General features: G+C 39.1%; 1 protein-coding gene across 1 annotated transcript in view; it reads right to left on the bottom strand.

Annotated features, from left to right (window-relative positions):
- LOC138172274 (A disintegrin and metalloproteinase with thrombospondin motifs 12-like) overlaps nt 1–21,606 on the bottom strand; it is a 598,980-nt gene that overhangs the window by 283,931 nt on the left and 293,443 nt on the right. The window contains exons 4-5 of the mRNA XM_069101962.1: nt 17,726–17,922; nt 13,557–13,640 (exon numbers count right to left, since the gene is read on the bottom strand). Coding sequence (XP_068958063.1) covers nt 13,557–13,640; nt 17,726–17,922 — 281 coding nt within the window. The remainder of the gene's footprint in view (nt 1–13,556; nt 13,641–17,725; nt 17,923–21,606) is intronic.

Below are 21,606 nucleotides of genomic sequence, written 5' to 3'. Positions count from 1 at the left end.
GTGTGTCTAAGGTATGTGACCTTGCAGGATCAGTGACTAGGTTCAAGGAAATTACAAACCCCCTTGAACCACAGTTCCAAGGACTAGAAGAAACTATCTGAAGGAATATGCTTGTTGTTATAAATCACTATCTCACTTTGAAACCTCTTTCCAAAACGAAAATCCCCTGATTTATTTTGGAATGAATTATAATACCTCTTGACTTGCTATTCAGATTGACTGAATGTACATAGCTCTTTTTCAAGGTCCTGGGGGCCACAGGAGGGAGGAAGCATGTATTAGAGAGGAGCCAAGCAATTTTCAGGTTTGAATTCTCACACCTATAAAAGGATGATTCCCTCCCGTATCAGATGGTACTGGATCTAAATAGGAAAACTGATGGGAATGAATATTTCACTCATGCTTCTGACTCCTATCTCAAAAGACCAGCTACTGTGGAGGCAATCTTTTTCTCAGAGAGCTGAGAACAAACAGCCTGGACCAGCCACCTCAATGTCAGACCTTGAGGCAAAGTTTCCAGAATCATCAGTCCTCCTTTTCTTAAATACCAGCCCAGCTCCCGACCTGAGAAAGTGTACTAGTTAGAGATTATGCCCAATACCAATAGACAAAATACAATCAAGCCAAAGAACAGAGAGGTACTGTGGAAAGGGCACTGGATTTGAATCCGTCTCTCACTACTCTCCACCTGTGTGACCTTGGGCAAATTATCCTGCCTCTCTAGGTATGGCTCCTCATTTGTAAAATGAGGGGGATTGATGACTTTTAAGGTCCCTTGACACTCTAGCTCTAGGATTCCTACCACCCAACATTATGGAATAGGGAAATATTTTATTATATTATTCAGCATGTTATTAAACCTAACTTCATACAACTAAAAAACTGTCTAACTCAGGAAAAAAAAAACCTACTGTACAGGTCATGCTAACCTCAGAAATGTTCCAGGTAAGCCATAGGGTTGTAAGAAATGCTTACATTCCATCCATTGATTTGGGGGGGGTCTGTTCAGGCCTTGTTCTGGGTCCACCCCAAGCTTGTGTTTTGCATTCCCCAAATTAGATTGACTCACCTGCTGATGTACATCTCACATTGCCCTTTGCATGGAGACTACCTACTACCTATGTGAGGCCAATCAGGCAAGTGTCCTTATACCTTTATCTGAACTCTACATAATATAAAAAGATTTGGGGAGATAGTTATCCCTTCTTTCCAGCTCTCTCTCTACCAAATGACTTAATAAATTTCTTTCTAAAACTATTTCAGATTTTGAGGTTCATGCTCATGACTAACACTAGATTAGTCTCTTTCACCTTCTTCCTGATGTGTCCCCCCAATGTATTACAGAAAGCAGAGTAACCAGAAAAGTGGGTCTTGGGCTTGTTTTCCTCCCATAGGAGAGGCAGAAAAACAAACTAGATATGGAGTCAGGATATTTGAATTCAAATCTTTGTTTGACCATTTATTACCTATATGAACTTATCACTTGGCCTTTCTGGGTCTCAGTTTTCCTGTACTGAAAAATGAACTAGATTATATCTATGGTTCCCTTCTAGTTCTAGATTCCATGGTCCACTTCTCTTTTCCATATTGCTTTCTTGTACATCTAACAAAAGAAAAGAAGTCCAAAGTGGTTCACAGAATCTTAATCAAATTCTACCACTTTGCAGATGAGGAAACGGAGACCCAGAAAGTCTGAGTTGTCCACTGTCATAGAGCTAGTTAGTAGCAGAGTGAGTCAACCAACAAGGATTTATCATGTGCTTACAGGTGGCAGGCACTGTGCTAAGATCTGGGGGGTCCAAAAAATGACAAAAATAGGTCCTGTTCTCAAGGGGCTTATAGTCTAATGAAGGAAACAAAATGTAAAGAAATAGCTATTGACAAAGAATATACAAAGTAAATTGAAGATAACTTTAAAGGGGAAGACTCTAGCAGTTGAAAGGACCAGCAAAGACCTTCAGAAAGTGATATTTGACCTGTGTCTTGAGGAGAAGTTGGGGATTTTAAAAATGTAGAGTTGAGGAGGGAAAGAATTCTGAGCATGGGTGACAGCAAGTACAATGGTATGGAGGGAATGGGGGGAGACAGTGTCCTGTGGGAGGATATCATGTATGCTATTGTAGCTGGCCTGTAGAGTGTAGGGGAGAAAAGTGTCAGGCTGGGAAGGTTTTGTAAACCTGCGTCAGAGTCTGACCCCAAATCAGGGCAGACACCGAATTTTCCTCAATATTCAATTGGCCTCTGAGGTCATGAACTATGTTCATGCTTCTGACATTTTCCAGAGTTCTGGGAGAAAGATGCTAGAAGAAGGAAAAATCTATAGCCCAGAGGTTAAAGGTGAGGTCCCCACCATCTAGTGGGCATGTTGAATCTTTAAGAATCAAGTACTTAGGACTGAATTTGTGCTGCTCTGCTCTCTTCTTCAATGACTCTGAAAGAGTCAGCTACAGTAGCAATCATTCTGATTAATAATGTAGCTCTGTTGGATGAAGAATGAGTGACCTGCCAACATCAAAACCTGATTGTCCAGTTTGGGTGATATGTCTGTGCCCTGCTGCCCTGAAGACAAATACTTCCTCCCATGGCTCTGAGCTGAGGAAAAGATAGCCATCCTTAACTGCAACACCACTCTGGACTTCCTTTTTTTCTTTTTAAATGGTTTTTAAAACTTTGAGTTCCAGATTTTTTCCCTTCCTCCCTCATCACCTGCTCCCACTGGGAAGACAAGCAATTCAATATACATGTGCAGTTACCCAAATCATTTCCACAGTTGTCATATTGTGAAAGACCAACTATATTTCCCTCCATCCTATCCTGCCTCCCACTTATTCCATTTTCTCCTTTGACCCTATCCCCTTTCAAAAAAGTTTGCTTCTAACTACCATCTCACTTCTATCATCCCCCCTCCTATCCCCTATCCCCTTATTTTCCTGCAGGGTAAGACACTGAATTGAGTGTGTATGTTATTCCTTCCTTAAGCCAAATTCAATGAGAATAAGGTTGTTCCATTCCCTTTCACCTTCCTGTTCTTCACCTCCATTGTGACAGTTTTCTCTTACCTATTTTATATGAGTTAATTTACCCTAATCTATCTCCTCCTTTCTCCTTCTCCCAATAAATTCCTCTCTCACCTCTTACTTTTATTTTTCAGATATCATCCCTTCATATTCAACTCATCCTGTGCCCTCTATTTTTACACGAACATACACATGCCCATACTCACATATATATTTATATATATACACCCTCCTATATATATATATTCCCTTCAAATATCCTCATACTGAGAACAGTTTTATGAGTTACAATTATCATTTTTCCATGTAGGAATATAAGTAGTTCAACTTTAATAAGCTCCTTATGATTTTTTTTCCTGTTTGCTTTCTCATGCTTCTCTTGCTTCTTGTATTTGAAAGTAAAATTTTCTGTTCAGCTTTGGTTTTATCATCAAGAATGCTTGAAAATCCTCTATTTCATTGAATGACCATATTTCCCCCTGTAGCATTATACTCAGTTTTGCTGGGTAGGTGATTCTTGGTTTTAGTCCTACCTCCTTTGACTGACGGAATATCATATTCCAAGCCCTATGATCCCTTAACATAGAAGCTGCTAGGTCTTGTGTTATCCTGATTGTGTTTCCACAATACTCAAATTATTTCTTCCTGACTGTTTGCAGTATTTTCTCCTTGAGCTGGAAACTCTGGAATTTGGCTATAGTATTCTTAGGAGTTTTCTTTTTGGATCTTTTTCAAGAGGCGATTGGTGAATTCTTTCAATTCCTATTTTGCCCTCTGGTTCTACAATATCAGGGCAATTTTGCTTGATAATTTCTTGAAAGATGGTGTCTAGGCTCTTTTTTGATTATGGCTTTCAGGTAGTCCAATAATTTTAAAATTATCTCTCCTGGATCTATTTTTCAGGTCAGTGGTTTTTCCAATGAGATATTTCACATTGCCTTCTATTTTTTCATTTGTTTGGATCTGTCTTGATTTGTATCTTGATTTCTCATGAAGTCATTAGCTTCCAATTGCTTCAATCTTATTTTAAAGGAATTATTTTCCTCATTGAGTTTTTGAAATTTTTTTTTCATCTGGGCAATTCAGCTTTTTAAGACATTCTTTTCCTCATTGGCTTTTTGGGCCTCTTTTGCCATTTGGGTTAGTCTAGTTTTTTAAGGTGTTATTTTCTTCAGTGTATTTTTGCATCTCTGTTAGCAGGCTGTTGAATTGCTTTTCATGATTTTCTTGCATCATTCTCATTTCTCTTCCCAATTTCTCCTCCATTTCTCTTACTTGATTTTCAAAATCCTTCTTGAGCTCCTCCATGGCCTGTAACCAATTCATATTTTTCTTGGATGCTTTTAATGCAGGTGTTCTGACTTCATTGTCTTCCTCCCACTCCATGCCTTGATCCTTTTTGTCCCCCCAAAAGGAATTGATTACCTTTCCTGGGCTTGCTCATCTTGCCAGTCAATTACTTGATTTTTGAGCACTTTGCCACAGTAGACCTCTGCTTCCAGAACAGAGAACTTCATCCCAGATCACTGAGGTTTTCACAGCTGCTGGAGCAATTAGTTGGTTGCCCTCTCTACAGCCCCCACAAGCTATGGCTCACTGGTCACACACCCCAGGACCACCCCCCAAGACTGTGATCCAGATCCAAGCAGGTTAAAGCAAGAGTGATTACCCTCTGAATGGTCTCTTGGTCCCCCTGCAATCTGTAATCCAGGAGCTCCTGAGACAGCCTGGCAATGGCAGCCGCACAGCCGCCATGCCTCCACCGCTTCTCACCCTAGGGGCAGGGGCTGGACAGCACTTTTGGTCCCTCTGTTCCCACAAAGTTCCACACTGACCTTTTATTTTCTTTTTGGCATTTATGAGTTGATAATTCTGGAAGCCACCACAGCTCCTGCTGATTCTCTCTCCTGAAGTCTGCTCTTGGCCCGCTGCTGGTTGGGGCCACGAGCCACATGGCTCATGTGGGGCTTTGCTCAATTCCCAGCCTGGTGTGATAGATCTTTCCTGTTGGCCTGCCAGCTTCTTTCAGCGGGAGCTTTGTTTCTCTCCGTCACTTTCTGGGTTCTGTAGCTCTAAAGTTTGTTTAGAGTCATTTTTTACATGTATTGGAACTGATTGGAGGGGAGCCCACACCACGTTTGTGCTTCTACTCCCCCATTTTGTCTCTCCTGTGTATTCTCCCCACTCTGGACTTCTTGGTTCACTTCTTGATGAGCAGGAGTTACCAAGAGAAAGTCCTGCTTCTTTTGGCAGCAGGGTACAGCCTGATTCCCCTTCCCTCTCTGCAGTTTCTCTGCTACTGTTTATTCTAGTGGCATATAAAATACCTAAAAAAAATAAAAAAGTAGCAGCTGCTAATCTTGTGTGTGGTTTGCTGGTGGGGGATTATTGACTCTGGAGAAAGCAGACCCAGCCAGTTTCTAGTGTCAAACTGGAAAATGGAGTGGCAGCTGACTTTTTTTTTTTAACCCTCCTGGGAGATTATCAATCCCAGTAGAGCTACCTCTGACAGATTTCTAAGCAAGCCCAAGGTGATGAGCAGGAAAATTAAAAGCAAAGATTTTAACCCAAGCCATATGTAAAATGAGCTGGAGAAGAAAATGGCAAACCACTCCAGTATTTTTGTCAAAAAAAAAAACCACAAAACTTCAAAATGGGGTTGCAAAGAGTTGGACACAACTGAAAAATGACTGAACAACAAAAATATATGTTTATGTGTATATGATACATTAAATATTCTGTGTTTTTAAAATAAATAATATTGTTTTATATATATATATATATAATATATATATGATAAAATTATATGTTTAAGCCTCAGAGCCAAGGATGGAATGGAAATACAGAGGACTGCATCTCACTGGGCTCTCTGGGGTTCCTTTATTCCCATCACCCTAGCCTGTGCTAAATGCAGAGACTTTCCCCACTTCATGAGTTCAAAATACCAGAAGTATTGTCATAGTCCAAAATGCTAGGAAGGGCTAGGTTGTGAAGAGCTTTAAATTCTAAAAGAAGACTTCATACATGATCCTGCAGGTAACAGGGAACCACTAGGGTTCACTGAGTAGGGAGATGACATGGTCAGTCCTATGTTTTTGAAAAATCATTTTGGCAGCTGAATGGAGGATGGATTTGAGAGGAAAGAGATTTGAGTCAGGAGAACCAATTAGAAGGCTATTGAAATGATGTGGGTTGATGAGGGCCTAAGCAAGGGTGGTCACTATGAGAAGGTAAAGAAGAGGCTGTGTATGAGAGATGTTGTAAAGGCCAAAATGACAACAAATTTGGCAATAGACTGAATATGTGAGATGAGTGAAAGTGAGAAATCAAGGATGACACTGAGATTATAAGCCTAGATGACTGGGAAGACAGTGGTGCCCTCAACAATGACAGGGAAGTTTAGAAAGGGTAAAGGTTTAAGGTAATGAGTTATGTTTTGGACATATTGAGTTTGAGATGCCTGTGGGCAATCAGCTCATATGATAACTAGTAATGCAAAACTGGAACTCAGGAGAGGTATTAGGGCTAGATATACAGATCTTAGAATCCTATGCATAAAAAATTAGAATTGAATCCATGGCAGTTGATGAGATAATCAAGTAAGAGACTATAAAAGTGAAGAGAACTAGAACCAATCCTGAATCCAAGTTTAGCTGGGTAGAGTTTATTGCTCTGAAAGGTCAGAGACGAAGTGGAAATTAGTGCTTGACTATTAAAGCTTTGGGGCCGTGAAATTTTATTTGGGTTGAAGAGGAAATAAAAAAAAGAAAAGAAAAAATGTTCAATGTGGGGCCTTGTATACCATTCCCGGTTCTGCTACTACTTATCTATGTGACCTGGTACAATACTAATAATAGGCTGTTAACAAGACTTTAAAGACTTCAATCTATCTATATCCATATAGATATATAATGTATATACACACATATGTGTGTAGATTTATATATACATACACATATGATATACATATGATATACATATACATATGATGTACACATACATATATACATATGCATATTTGAGCATCAATAATCCTGGAAGATGGTAACATTTGTACTTTTATCCCCTTTATACAGAAGAATAAAGTGAATCTTAGGGAGTTTAAGTGACTCATCCCTAACTATGAAATTAATAGTTTTCAAAGGCAGAATTCAAACATAGATTTTCTGATTTTGAGTCTGGCACTCTACAATAATGTCCCAGAGTGCCTCAATCAACTGTTCTGGGCCTCAGACTTTCCACCTTTCAAATGAAGGACTTGTATCAAGTGATGCCTAAGATATTTTCCAGCTGCAAATCTATAAACATGAAGAACAGGCTGCACATCTGTAACAAACTGGCCATATCACACCTGGAATCTACCCTAACGAGCTCATCTAATCTTTAGGATGACTCATAAGGTGGTAGAAATGGCTTTAGGCTTAGAACTATTTGTAACTGTTTCTAACTCTTTTTAAGGCACAAATCTCAATTTCCTCAATTATCAAATGGGAATAATAAAGCTTGTGTCTTAAAATGGTTTCATAGGAGGCTCATAATTTATTTCTAAAATTATTTGTCCAAATAAAAGTCAATTTTCTCTACCAAACAAAGATGAAAAACATCCAAACTACAATCTTTTAAAATGTTATTTCCTTCTTAAAAAGTATAATGTTCAAGGAGCAAAATAGGATAGGATATGAACAAATTCTCTTGGGGAATGTAGAAGAGTGATAACATGTGGGATTAATGGCAGCTTGTCCAAGATATCCTCCAGCTTTGAAATCCTATAATCTAAGATTATGTGTGACAAATCCAAGGAAGTCATCTTCAAATTTGTATCCCCAGTCCTCAGCATAGTGTTGAACACATAGAAGTTGCCTAATAAATGTTTGCTCCTTGACTCATTTTTAAAACCAATGAGGTATCCAAAAGATAGATGGAGAGTTTTAGTTAGAAGGAATTAACAATGACTTGTTGCATGAATCCATTAGAAAAGGTAAAGAATTTAGAAGCACTAATGGGAGATTGTCACAATTATCCAGACTCATTAATTAAAAACCAACGTAGAACAATGCTGATGATGCTTTTTAGGAGCATAGTTCTATTTGGATTGGTCAAAGGCAGGATTTAAAAAACAAACAAACAAAAATGTGAGTGTTGAAAAGAACCTTAGAGATAGTTTGTTCTATCCCCTTCTTCTTGCAGATAAAGAAACAGAGTCCCAAAGAGGCAAACTAACTTGCTCAAGGTCATCCAGGTAGTGAGTGGCAGAGCTGGGACTGAAATTCACATTTGATTCTATGTTGAGAAGTTTTTCCATTATTTGGAGATGCCATTAGTACATACAGTTCTCTTGCTCTCTGTCTCGATCTTTATTACATTATTTTAGCGTTAGAATTGTTGCCAATTGCTGTTGTAAGAATTGTCACCTTGACAAGGAGGTGAAGAGGTTGGGGAGCTATTTGTTCTGAATCAAGAAAATGAAAATTGATCATTGAGTGGACAGCAGTTCTACAAGAAGATGCCTCTGTTGTCAAATTCTGAGCCTCACATCACTGAAATTTAATAAAAAAACCTAGATGAGAAAGATATTTGCCAAGTACTGTGATCATTCTGGAGATGGGAATTCAAAGATCTTTTTATGATGTCTTTCTGTTTTTGCCTTGACTTTTTTCTTTAATTTAGAAAAATGGTTTTGAATGGAAGAACAACCCAGGGTTACTGTGTTAGGGAAGCAGCGGTGAGACAGAGTCTTCCCATTCACCCCAAGGGTTGGCTACCTTTCCTCTCTGTCCTAATGAGGTTGCTTCTTTCTTCTCCCACATTTTCCAAGCCAGGAAGCTCAGAGAGGCCTGATCCTGAAAAACCACACAGCAGTACTCTGACTAAAGTATCTTGAGAGTGCTTCACTGAGTGAAAGTTTTCTCTACAAAAAGTTCTTGCCCAACATTTCTTCCTTGTCCATTCCTAATGGCTTCTGGGTTTCATTTGTAATATTGCACTGCTATCCATTCTCTTCTACCGTGATCTTTCAAACTGGATCTCCCAGGCACATTTAAAATTCAATATGTTCAAAACTCAATTTTAAAGTTATGAGCAACTAGGTGATTTAGCAGATAAAGTACTGTACTCAGTATCATAAGACTTGGGTTAGAATACCACCTCTGACATTTACTAGCAATATGATCCTTCATGAGGCACTTAAATTTTCTGGGTCTCAATTTCCTTCTAAAACGACAGATTTAGAATCGTCTCTAAAGGCTTCTCCAGCTCTGAGTCTAGAATTGGCTCCATAATATGTCTCTGACTCCTCCTTTTCTATTATGAACTTTACAGATATCAAAGACAATTATTTTCATATACAAAGAACTGAAAAAGAGAAATACATATGAAACCACAAAACAATAATATACAGCTTGTTTTTTAATTATATAATAAATTTAAAACTTCCCTCTCACCCCACATAGCTCAGTATTCACCAAGTCATATTGTTTCTACTTCTACAATTTTTTCTTTCATCAGGCCCTCCTTTCCATAGTCATCCTAATTCAGGCCCACATTTATTCTCATCTAAACTATTATAATTACATCCTAACAGTTCATTCTACCCACAACTAGCTATCCACTGTCAGAAGACTCATGTTCAAATTTGGCCTTAGGCACAAGTCACTGAAATGCTATCTGCCCCAGTTTCCCCAACTGTAAAATGAAAATAATGATACCTCCCAGAATTATTGTGAGGATCAAATGGGATAACATCTGTAAAGCACTTAACACAATGCCTGGGTCATAAGAAAGAGCTTAATAAATGCTTATTTTCCCCCCTTTAGTCTTTATATACTTAGTGCTTACCACAATGCCTGGCACCTAGTAGGTGCTTAATAAATGTTTATTCCTCCCATTTACAATTTCTCCCCAAGGGAAGCACTAGTACAATATCAAGAACATTAGATTGAGAGGCCTAAGACCTACATTGGAATCTTGGTTCTATTACTTATTGCCTGTGACCTTGAACAGATCATTTAACTTCTCTGGACCTCTGTTTGCACATATGCAAAATAAAGGGATCAGACTGGATGACCTCTGAATTCTCTTTCATCATAAATCTAAAATTTATGACCTTATGATCCTATGGTTTTTCTCCAATCCATAGTCCACTGCTACCCAAGTAATCTCCCAAATATGCTGTTAATCACATCTCCTATGCTTCTCCTATCATATTCCACGGGTCCCCCAGTGACCTTCAGAAGGCAGAGCCCAACAGGTGAGACATTCCTTATCAAATGAATTATCAATTCTTGACTGTAACATTAGAAGTCCTCCACAATCTTGCCCCAAACTACCTGTCTAACCTTATGATTCCCTTACTCTTCCCTTTTCTATATTCTCCAAATTAGGCTGTTGTTCTTATCACCAATTCTAGTCTATCTCTATGACTTTTCTCACCCTTTCACTCATGCCTAGAGTGGACTCTCTATCTCATCCCAAAATTCCTTCTCTCTATGCCCAATTCTTATACCACCTTCCCTATGATATTTTCCTTGTCTTAATTCCTGATGCCATCCTATGCCCCCAAGTGAAAGCAATCTCTCAAATATCAGAGTCAATTCTCCGCCCCTGTCTCATCCTTCCTTAAATCCTAGTTATTTTTATGGGTGTCCTCTCCCTTGTCCCCCCCCCCACCTTAGATTATAAGCTCCTTGAAGCAGGACCTTTGTCATATCTATCACTATATACTTTGAACCTCGTGCCTTGCATATAGCAGGAATTTACTCCAGTAAATGATTGTTGAGTTGAATTTCTCCTGATGAAGAAGGTCTATACTCTTTGCTTTGTTTTCTTGCTAGCCAGGCACCCTGCATACCTTGGCAGCTCCTTTTCCATTTCACAAACTCATCTAGAATTGAGGTTTAATCTCACTTTATATGTTTTCCATGTTAATTTAATTCACAATTATAATTTAGTTAGGTGCTTGAAAAAACTAGACTATTTACAAGACCAGATGATGTACCAATTCCCAAAGGTGCCCCGTACTTTCCTACTTAACTGCCTTTGCTCACAATCAGGAATTAGAACGATCTCCTTGCCTACATCCACCCGTGGAAATCCTATTTAGGTCCTAATTGGGGTTCAAGGCCCAGCTCAAACACCACCTCCTCCAGAAAGGTTTCACTTATTCTTCTAGCTGCAAGTAAACTTTCCCTCCCCTTAAATCCAATAGTACTTATCTGTACCTGTTTTCTGTATTTATCATATTCAGCCTTACATTATTACGATTGGTAGACTAAACTATGAACTCCTTGAGAGCAGGGACTGTATCTTAAATCAGAGGATCTTAACCTGGGGAGGCATGTAAACTTATTTTTATTGTTTATTATTGATCCATTATTTTAATATTTATGATTTTTAATATCCATAAATGCATTTCAATATGATTAGTTTCTTTTGTTATCCTGCGTATGTAATGCATTTGGAAACATTTTGATAGGAAGTTCATAGGTACCCCACCATCCATTACCATCTGAGTTACTGATGCACCCTCAGGACATCTAGGCCTTTCCATTCACACCTTCTATGTGCTATCAGCCCCAGTTAGAATTTGAGCACCTGGAGAACAAGAGCTTTCCTACTTTTCTATTCATATCTCCAGTATTGTCCTTGGCACACAGTAAGCCCCCAGGAAATACTTTTTCATTCTTTCATTGGTTCATTCATGTATTCATTCATGCATGCATTTATACATGCATTCATTCATACATGTATTCATCATTCATATATGCATTCATTCATTACTACATGCATTCAGAGAATTATAGATCTGACCACAAAAGTCAGTTAGTCCAACTTATACCTGACCATGAACTATTTCCACAACATCTCCAGCAAACCACCATACAACTTCTCTCTGAAGACCTCGAGTAATAGGGAATGTCCCCACTATTCTTCTCTAGGCTAAGTATTTTCAATATTTTTAAACTGAAACTCAGATGACACAGATTCTTGGCTTCTCACCATCTTGCCTGCCCTCCTCCAGAAAACCCCATTTGTCAATGACCTTCATGAAAATGTCGTGTCTAATATTGCATGAAACACTTGCAGATGTCATCTTACCTGGGCAGAGGAGAGGGTGACTATCAACTCCCTCACTGTGGGCTCAATGCTTTTTTGGTTTGAATTGCTTTTATTTTGTTTGCTGTGATTTTTTTTGGGGGGGGGTACAATCCTGTAAACTTGCATGTAACAGTTACCTAATAAATGTTTGTTGAAAGATTGATTGATTCCATTAGTACTATAGGTAATATCCTGATTAAGAAATTTCATCTCCTAGTACAGATTGGCACCTGCTCTACAATTTAGTCTTGATTTTTTAGGGCACTGAGAAGTTAAATGATTAGCCCAGGGTCTCACAACTGGTAGGTATGTGAAATAGGACTTGAACAGGGGTCTTTATGAATCCAAGGCTTGCTCTATATCCACTAGGCCAGTTTTGTCAAACTCAAAAAGAAATGGATTCCTTTGGATCACATATTGACTTAGAAAACCACAAATTAACATCATCTATTTTATTATATTTGTATTTATTTTGTGACATATTTTCCAATTACATTACAATCTGGTTCAGCCACACCTGGGAGGCTTCATGCCTGTTACTTTCAGGGTACTTGTTTGATACCTCTGCACTAAACTATGCTTCCCTTCATTAATGCAAAATCAGGAGAGTGTTTTTTTTTTCAAAAAAACTAATTGATATTGACATTGAAGACCAGATAATTTTTCTCACTAGCTATTGTCTAGCTGTCCACCAGGGTACAGAACTTTACATTTATCCCCATTAAATTACTCCCTTCATCCCCATTAAATCTTGTGAAATTTGGTTCACTGTTCCTTTGGAGGCAGCTGATAGGACAGTTGAGAGTATTGGGCCAGTAGTCAGGAATACCTGTGTTCAAATATAGGCTCAGACACTCACGGGCTGTGTGACACTGGGAAAGTCATTTAACCTCTACCACAGCATGTTGTTTGAACCAATAGAGAGGCAATGGATCACTGTGAAGAAGCCCTGAATTTGGACGCATAAGATCGGAGTTTGGATCCTGACTCTGTCACTTAACTGTGACCTAAAGCAAATCATTTAATGTCCCTGATCTTTGGTTTCTTCATCTGTAAAATAGAGGAAGGCCTCTTCCAACTTGAGATCTGTGTTCCTCCAATATTATAATTATATATCATAATATGTAATTGATATGCAATTATATTATATAATTATATTGTATTGTGTGATGTTTAATATACAATTATACATTATAATGTGATTATGATACATAATTATATGATAATATATCATGAATTTTCCTGTGATAGACAGTTCTGTATTGGGGGTTTTTTTGTTTATTTTTTCTTTCCAGTTTCAGTCTGAATACTCTCCTATGATGTCTAATACCTGTCCTACTATGCATGTTTCACCTAGATTGGTCTGCTCCGTCCCATTAGACTTCCTCCCAGTCATTCCCCCTCCCATCTGCCCAAAGTGAGAGGTAATGAAAAACACACTCTTACCTCTTCTTCTTCCAGTAGAATGAGCCGGACCACTACAATATGAATGGCATTACCAATGCTTGGATTATGGAATAAACCAGTGACCTATAATCCAGAGAAAAGAAATCAATTGTAGCTCAAGTTCAACAAATAACTATAGAAAGGAAAATATGCAAACCAATTCTGATGACGTCCACCTTGGAACCTTTTTGACACTGTCAGAGAACTGGTTGATGAGGTCTGTCATGAGAAAGAATGAGGCATGTTAATGGCATATTCCACGCTGTGGACAAACCTGTGGACACACCTAAAGGCCAATCTTTACTTGGTGAAGGATGGCAGGCTCAGGAACAGCTGCCCTTTCTGTACTAAGTCCTTCCTTAACTCAGTTGATTCCTCCTTTCTCTGTTAGCCACTTGAAAGGTTGAGCCCAGATTATCTAATGTTCTACTTTATTTTTAATATTAAAATAATACAATTTAATATTTTAATAATTTTAATAAATTAATAATAATTTAATAATTAAAAATATTAATATTTTTAATAATCTCTTTGTGAGAGACATGCCTGTCATCCACACCTGCCAGCCTCCCAGAGCATGTGTATGCAGGTCTTGAGATATGTTTTTGCTCCTGTTAACTGGTGTATTTGTAAATAAGCAATATTGCTTTCAACAAAACTTTTGGCTGCAAACAGGGGCTTCCTAGGAACCAAATGGCAAAAAGTTTGTTTCTCTTATGTCTTTTCTATATTCTATAAATACATGACTTTGTATAGGACCTTGAGCATAGTAGACTTTTTTTTTTTAACAGTAGACTCTTAATAAGATCGTAGATTTAGAACTGGAAAGGACATTATAGTCATAACTTTGCAAAAGAGGAAACCAAGATTCAAGTAAGAAGCAGGGTGGGTCACATTGGGGGCTGTAAGGACTTAAAAACCGGCAGATTCACTGGGGAGGGTGGGTTTTTTGTTTGTCTGTTTTTTGGTTTGTTTGGCTGTTTGTTTAGGGTACTGGGATGGTAGAACTGATGCCAGCAGCAAGCAGGAAGCTCAGCCGAGAAGTCAGTCAGAATTGTGGCGATACAAGGGCAGGTCACAGGGCCAAAGAAACATAGATTTAGAACCGGAAATGACCTTAGAGATCATGCAGGCCAATGTTCCTCAATTTAAAAATGAATGAAAAACACTGAAACCTGGAGGGAAAAAGGGACTGTTCAGGATGACACAATAAGTAAGCATTTGAGGTAAGACTGTAACCCAGATTCTTTGGCTCCAAATTCAATATTCTTTCTGTTGACCTATACTGCTTTCCACCCATTGTAGCACAAGTAGAGGTCCTGGAAGGCAAATGGTCAAGGAGCATAAAGCAGAGACTCAGTCATATGAATAACGGTTCAGGGACAGGGTTCCAGCCCCCCAGGATGAGTGAAAGGAGAAAGGTAGGATTTGAGTCCTAAAGGAGGTAAAATTCCAAGCAAGGCACCAAGGAAGTGCCTCAGAGAGAAGACAGTAATCAAAAGCAGGGCCTTAGTCACTTCGAACAAAGCAAGAATAACCTGGGTCCTGGAAACAAATCTCAACATCAGAACAGGATTAGAAACAAGGCTAGTGATGCTGAGCTGATGGCCCATAGGATTGATTCCAGTCTGGTATGGGCCTATCCCTCAAGGTGGAATTTATATTGGCCCCAGTTGCAAGGACAAGATGGCAGCAGGGGCTGGGAACTGGTAGACAATTCCAGTTGTAGCCCAGATTCCGAAAGCAAACCAGTGAATATATAGTGAACAATTTTGTATGGTAGGAAGAGAAGAAGGAATATGGCTAAGAAGGGGAGGGGGCAGAGCGGGAGGAACAACAGACACAGAGATTAGTCTGCAGAAAGGATGTGACTGAGCTGCCAATGATATGAAGATGTCTGGCTCATCAATCTGTAGTCCATTGAGATTTCTCCTGGGACCCAACTAATTCAACCCAGTTTATGAGCAGTCAATAAGCAGGGAATGTGGATGTGAGCATTGCTTCAGCTATGTCTCACTCATCTGACTCATATAGCTCACAACTAGGCATTTGTCTGGAAGCATTTGTTTTCTTTGAGTTTTTAAAGGAAAAGCAGCACAAAAAAAAAAAAAACCACTTGGAAAACTGGGGGGAAAAAGTGGCAACCTAGACATCAGTTTGGAAGAAATTAGAAGAGGAATTTGTTCTGGAACTTATCAAACTAGTCTGCTCCCTGCACTAAGGAAGGAACATGTGTTCTCCAGGAGCCTAAGGGAAAAGGAGACTCATGGACATGACTTCTCTTGTAAGATGATTTTCTGCAAGCAGAGCTGCCCTGCTGAGAGATATGCAAGATGGAGTGAGAGGGCAGACCGAGGCTAACCACTCCATCACATTTCCATTTGCATATGCAGGGAATCCTTCCTTGAGTTCACAATAGCCTAGTTATATATAAATTCCAAGAGAGCTGGGCTCTTGATGGTGAAAACATGAAAATCTCATGGTATCTCCTGAATCCACAGAGGCAAGATTATTTTAAATTCAAATAACCATGCCCTTTCCAGAATGTTCATTGGCAGTGTTTTTACAAAAAAATGTAAGAACTTGAGAAGACTTTCAAGTTTTAATTACTTCTGTCAAACATGTGAACAAAAATGATGCTTTCTTACCTCAATCTTCCCTCATTTTTAATATGTACTGCTTAAAGTGAAATACCTGATATGGATCTCCCATTTTTCTTCTTTTTTTTCATTTTAGGAAATAAAGATTTGAAAGATTATCACAGAATTTCAGTCTTTGGGAAGAAACATCAGAGATGAGCTCTTTGATCCAATCTCTGCTTGAATAATAATTCCCTCTCTAATATCCCTGAGAAGCGGTCATCCAGCTTTTGTTTAAAGGAGAGCATACCACCCACTTTGGGGGAAATCAAACTTCTAGGAAGTTTTTTTTTCTTTTCATTAAGGCTACCCATGACCAATGCTTTGATTTGCTTTGGGAAAATTAAATTAATTACCTAGATTTGGGCTGTGAGGCTTTTTGTTTGTTTTTTGGTTTGTTTAGGAGTCATGAGTTTTGATCCTCTCTCTAACCCTAATTCCAAGCCACATGTTTAGCCTTAAAAAAGTGTGGGAGGAGGTAGGGGGAGTGGGAGGTTGTGCAACTTTGGTTGCCACAGTCAATTAAAGTGGCTCTTTGATGACAGACAGACTCACAGTTCATCATGAAACCCAAAGTAGAAGTTTTCTGTCTTGGTAGGACCTATAAGAACTTGTGCTCTGCATTGCCTCTGAAAACCAGGGCCAATTTCAGGTGATGATAAGGCATCAAAGAAACGCTGAGGTATGGCTATAATACACATAAACTGTTTCAAAGCAAAAAGTAACCACCTCAATGAGATCACCAATCTTTGGAAATAATATGTTTGTTTTTCATATCTATAAAACTCAGAACTAGAGAAAAATACCAGAAAAAGTAAACTTGCTAAAATTTTTTTCTATCTTGATATTTTGATTCTTTAATCTTTCTTAACTTCTAGGTGTCTCTGTCCTTAACTACCTTGTACTTATTTCTATTATATATATATATATATGTATATACATACACACATATACACACTATGTATGTACATATATGCCTCTATGTTTATATATATATGTGTGTGTGTGTGTGTGTACATATATTTCTATCTATCTATCTATCCTATTGTATCCTGGAGATTAGGAGTTGTGGACACTTTTATCAGATTCTTGTTACTTGATGGATTACTCTGACAAATTTGTACATGTATTTGTAGTTTCTTTTTTCCAATTTAACACACTGTATAAATACCAAAGAAACATTTCTTAGAAATCTCAGTTCTAAGAGGAAAACAATCTCATTTTGAATGTTTCTCTTCACTAACCAGTAGCCCAGAGTGATATCCTAACTCCAACTATTAAAAAAGGAACCAAAACATGACCTCTCTCATTTTTTTTGGTCTTTTTGGAGGGGGGAAGGCAAGGCAATCGGGGTTAAGTGACTTGCCCAAGGTCACACAGCTAGTAAGGGTTAAGTGGCTGAGCCTGGATTTGAACTCAGGTCCTCCTGACTCCAGGGCCAGTGCTCTATTCACTGCACCACCTAGCTGCCCCCACCCTGCCCTCACTTTTTAACAAAAAAAGTGTTTTCAACTACATTTATCAACATACCATGTTCATGATCGTGAGGATGTAAGATTCCACACTGTCACTTCCGTGGTATTCAATCATCTTTGTATCTGCTACAACCAGGGTCTCCACCCATCGCTCTTTGCTGATGGATCTCCGAGACAGTCTTTTCTTTGACACATTGTTTCTCTCCCACCTTTCTCGTTGTTGTTCTTGCTGTTGGAAAATGGCACGACTATCTAAACATGGAACAAAACATGAAAGATTCAATCATCTTTTGGCTTCATAAAGTTGCAAGTATGTAAGTATAAAATTGTATAAAAGAAATGTTCTTAAATAAATGCACATGTGTATATGCATTGTTTATGTATGTTTATTTCCACCTAGAAAGTAGAGAATGAACTATAGAACCAGAAGAAATATAATTACATGCCAATGAATGATACTAAATATCACTGAAACCCACTCTGAATTAAAATTCAAGGCCAGTAAAATGCTGTTAGACAAGAATGTCACAATAATCAGCACTTTGAAAACCACTTTGCTTTTAATCATCATGTTGACCGTGGAGTTGAATCTTAGCTCTGCTATCAACCAGTCCCATTTCCGATTTCCTCAATGTTAAAACAAGGCTGATACTTTTCCCACCTATAGTGCAAGACTAACTTTAATCTTTTTCCAAAGGGTAATATGGGGGGTGGAGGGGAGTTGGTGGCATTTATTCGTAGGAAGGATGTTGTGAAGAAAACTGAGTATATGAAACAGTACACATACAAGAACCAAAGTGAATCTGAACCTGAATGTCAAGGGCAGTGATGATCATCACCAAAGGGGTAAAACCAAGTCTCTATCAAGATAGATTTTTTTTTAAAGAGAAGGACCGCAGTTTAAACAGAAATGCTGATCAAAATCTATAAAATTAACAAGAATATGGAAGGATGAATATGTACTTGCTCACAAAATCCCAGTGTAGCCATACTGGGGAATATTCCCTGAAGCTTAGAAAAGTGATGATTTAGATAAAGTAAAAGCAAACACTGCCTCATATATTAAATCAAGAACTCCATATTCCAAAAAGCTAAAAAGGGTGAAAATATAAACAAATGAAAAAATATCAATTCATCAATCAATTCACAAACATGATTTACTAAGGAAAAATAGAGATTCAATTCAATCAAATTCTAAAAAAGCTTCATAAAGCATCTCTAGCCTCACCATTTTCCCTGCCTATCACTGCACTGGGCAGAACACTGGGCTTTCAGGCCCCAGAGGACTTTATTCTTTCCTCTCTGGAGCTCTCACTATGAGGTCTACTCCAGGATCAAATATAAAATCCTCTGCTTGGTGTCTAAAGTTTTTCATAATCTGATCCTTTCCTAACTTCCAGTATTCTCAAACTACTTCCCTTCATGTATCCTTTGATCCATCTTTCTGGTCCCTGAATATTATATTCCATCTCCCAACTTTAAGAGTTTTTCATTGTCTGTCTCCCATTCATGGAACACTCTCCCTCCTTATCTCAGTCTCCTGACTTCCCAGATCCTTTCAAGTCTCAAAATTCCACATTCTGCAATAAACCTTTCCTGGTGTCTTCCCTCTGAGACTACCTTCAATCTATCTTGATTACATCTTGTGTGAATATAGTTATTGTATGTTGTCTCCCTCATTAGATTGTGAGCTCCTTGAGGGCAAAGAATGTTCAAAAAATATTTTTGCCTTTTTTTTGTATTCCCAGAGCTTAGGATAATGCCTGGTATATACTTTTTATTGCTGTTGTTGTTATTCAGTCATTTCAGTCAAGTCTGACCCTTCATGACCCCACTTGAGTTTTTCTTCACAGAGACATTGAAGTGTTTTGCCATTTCCTTCTCCAGCTCCTTTTATAGATGAAGAAACTGAGACCAACAAGGTAAGTGACTTGTTGAAGGTTACACAGCTAGTAATTGTCTGAGGCTGGATTTGAACTGAGAAAGATAAGTTTTACTGACTCAAGCCTGGCACTCCATTTATTACACCACCAAATTGCATCCAGTTCATAGTAGGTAGATAATAAGTTGCTGAAGGGGATGTAAAAGAAGTAGAAAATAAAAATTCCTCCCTTTAGGAGGGTATGATTCAATAAGAAATATAAATCAATATTGTAACTTAAGTGGTATTTTTTAAAATAAGAAAACAAGTTACCCATCTTTTAACCATCAAAAAACGCTTTTAAGTGTCTACTATATGTCAGGCACTGCAGGTCAGGAATACAAAAGCAAAGCAGTCCCTGCCTTTAAGGAGGCTTACACTGTCACCAGGGCAGACAATGGGCACGTTTTTTGCCAAGAAGATACACCTCAGTGCAGCTAGGTGACACAGTGAATAGATCATATTTCACTTACAAGCCTTCATTCCTTCTCAGTAATAATATTCTCCTCCTCTCCAGTAGCATCCCTTCACCTATTCCAATGGTTCATGATTTCAGCTCCTTTCAAATGAATCTCCCTTGATTCTGGTCATCCAACTAGCTCTTGTGTTTCAACCCTTTGGGGGAGTGAAAACTTCTCAAGCAGGTTTGTATTGTTAACTGCCCTCTTCCCCCCCTCTATTACTACTGTCAATCAGGAACAAGCCCTATCAGGAGTCTTTCAAACCCCGCCTAGCTTCAGTCCTTTGTCTGCTTTCCTGCCTCTGTGGACCCCTGTTGTCAGTCAGTGGGAGTCAGGGACAGGACAGCCTGAGCTCACTCCCCCAACCAATGGGAGTGAGGGACAACAGTGGAAATATGACCCTGGTGTGTTAGGGTTTAAAAACTCTGTTCAGGGGTGGAGTCAAGATGGCAGAGTAGAAGCACAACCTCCCTGCTGCTTCAGTTTCCACCCTCCACAATCCATGTAAAAAGGGGACTCTAAAAAAACTTTGGAGCTGCAGAACCCACAAAATGACACAGAGAAGCTAACCTCCCGCTAAGGACAGCCCGGCAGGCCGGCAGGAATTGGCTAGCACAGTGCTCTGGGAGCCACCCAGCCCCATGCCAAGGCTTTAGCCCCAGGGCAGGCCTAACCAGCCACTGGCCTGAGGGACTCCAGATCAGCAGCAGCTGTGGCCCTTTCCAGATTTGTCAACATATAGATGCAAAGGACAAAGTGAGAGGTCAGTGCAGTCTGGACTTTGGGACCCAGTAAGTGGGAGTGCGTGGCTTTTGCCCCTGGAGCAAGAAGCTGCTGAGACACCAGCACAGCCAGCCAGTGCCACATGGCAGCTTCAGCTCCTGGCCTGAAGACTGTAGGGGGACCAAGTGACTAGTCTGAGGGGTAACTGCTCTTGCTTTAACCTTCTTGGATCTGGATTGCAGTCTAGGGTGGAGGAACTGGGGTTTGTGTCCAGCTTGCCAGAGAGTGTGGAGACCTCAGAGAGGGCACCCATCTAATACCTCTGGCAGCTGAGAAAACCCCAGTGTTTTGGATGAAAGCTCCCCTGTCTGGTGGCAGAGTCCTACTGTGGCAAAAAGCCCAGGGGTCAAGTGACTGAGGGGCAGCATGACCAGGCAAAGGAAACAAAGCAGACAGAAGATTCCAACATTAGACTCCTATTTTGGGGACAAAAAAGAGCAAAGCATGGAACAGGAGGAAGACAGTGAAATCAGAACTCGTGTACCAAAAGCTTCAAAGGAAAATATGAGCTGGTTACAGGCCATAGAGGACCTTAAGAAGCAAATAAGAGAAGTGGAGGAAAAATTGGGAAGAGAAATGAGAACAATGCAAGAAAATTACAAAATGAGAGTCAACAGCATGACTTAGGAAAATTATACCTTAAAAAATAGACTAACTCAAATGGCAAAAGAGGCTCAAAAAGGCAATGAAGAGAAGAATGCCTTAAAAAGCCAAATTTGCCAGATGGAAAAAGAATCTCAAATGCTGAATGAGGAGAATCATTGCTTCAGA

This window comes from Petaurus breviceps, unplaced genomic scaffold (genome assembly GCF_028583685.1).
Source record: "Petaurus breviceps papuanus isolate PSGF00001 unplaced genomic scaffold, PetGlider_PUasm1.0 128, whole genome shotgun sequence".
NCBI lineage: Eukaryota > Metazoa > Chordata > Mammalia > Diprotodontia > Petauridae > Petaurus > Petaurus breviceps.
Note: the sequence above shows the minus strand (reverse complement) of the source record. Positions and strands in the feature narration are given on the sequence as shown.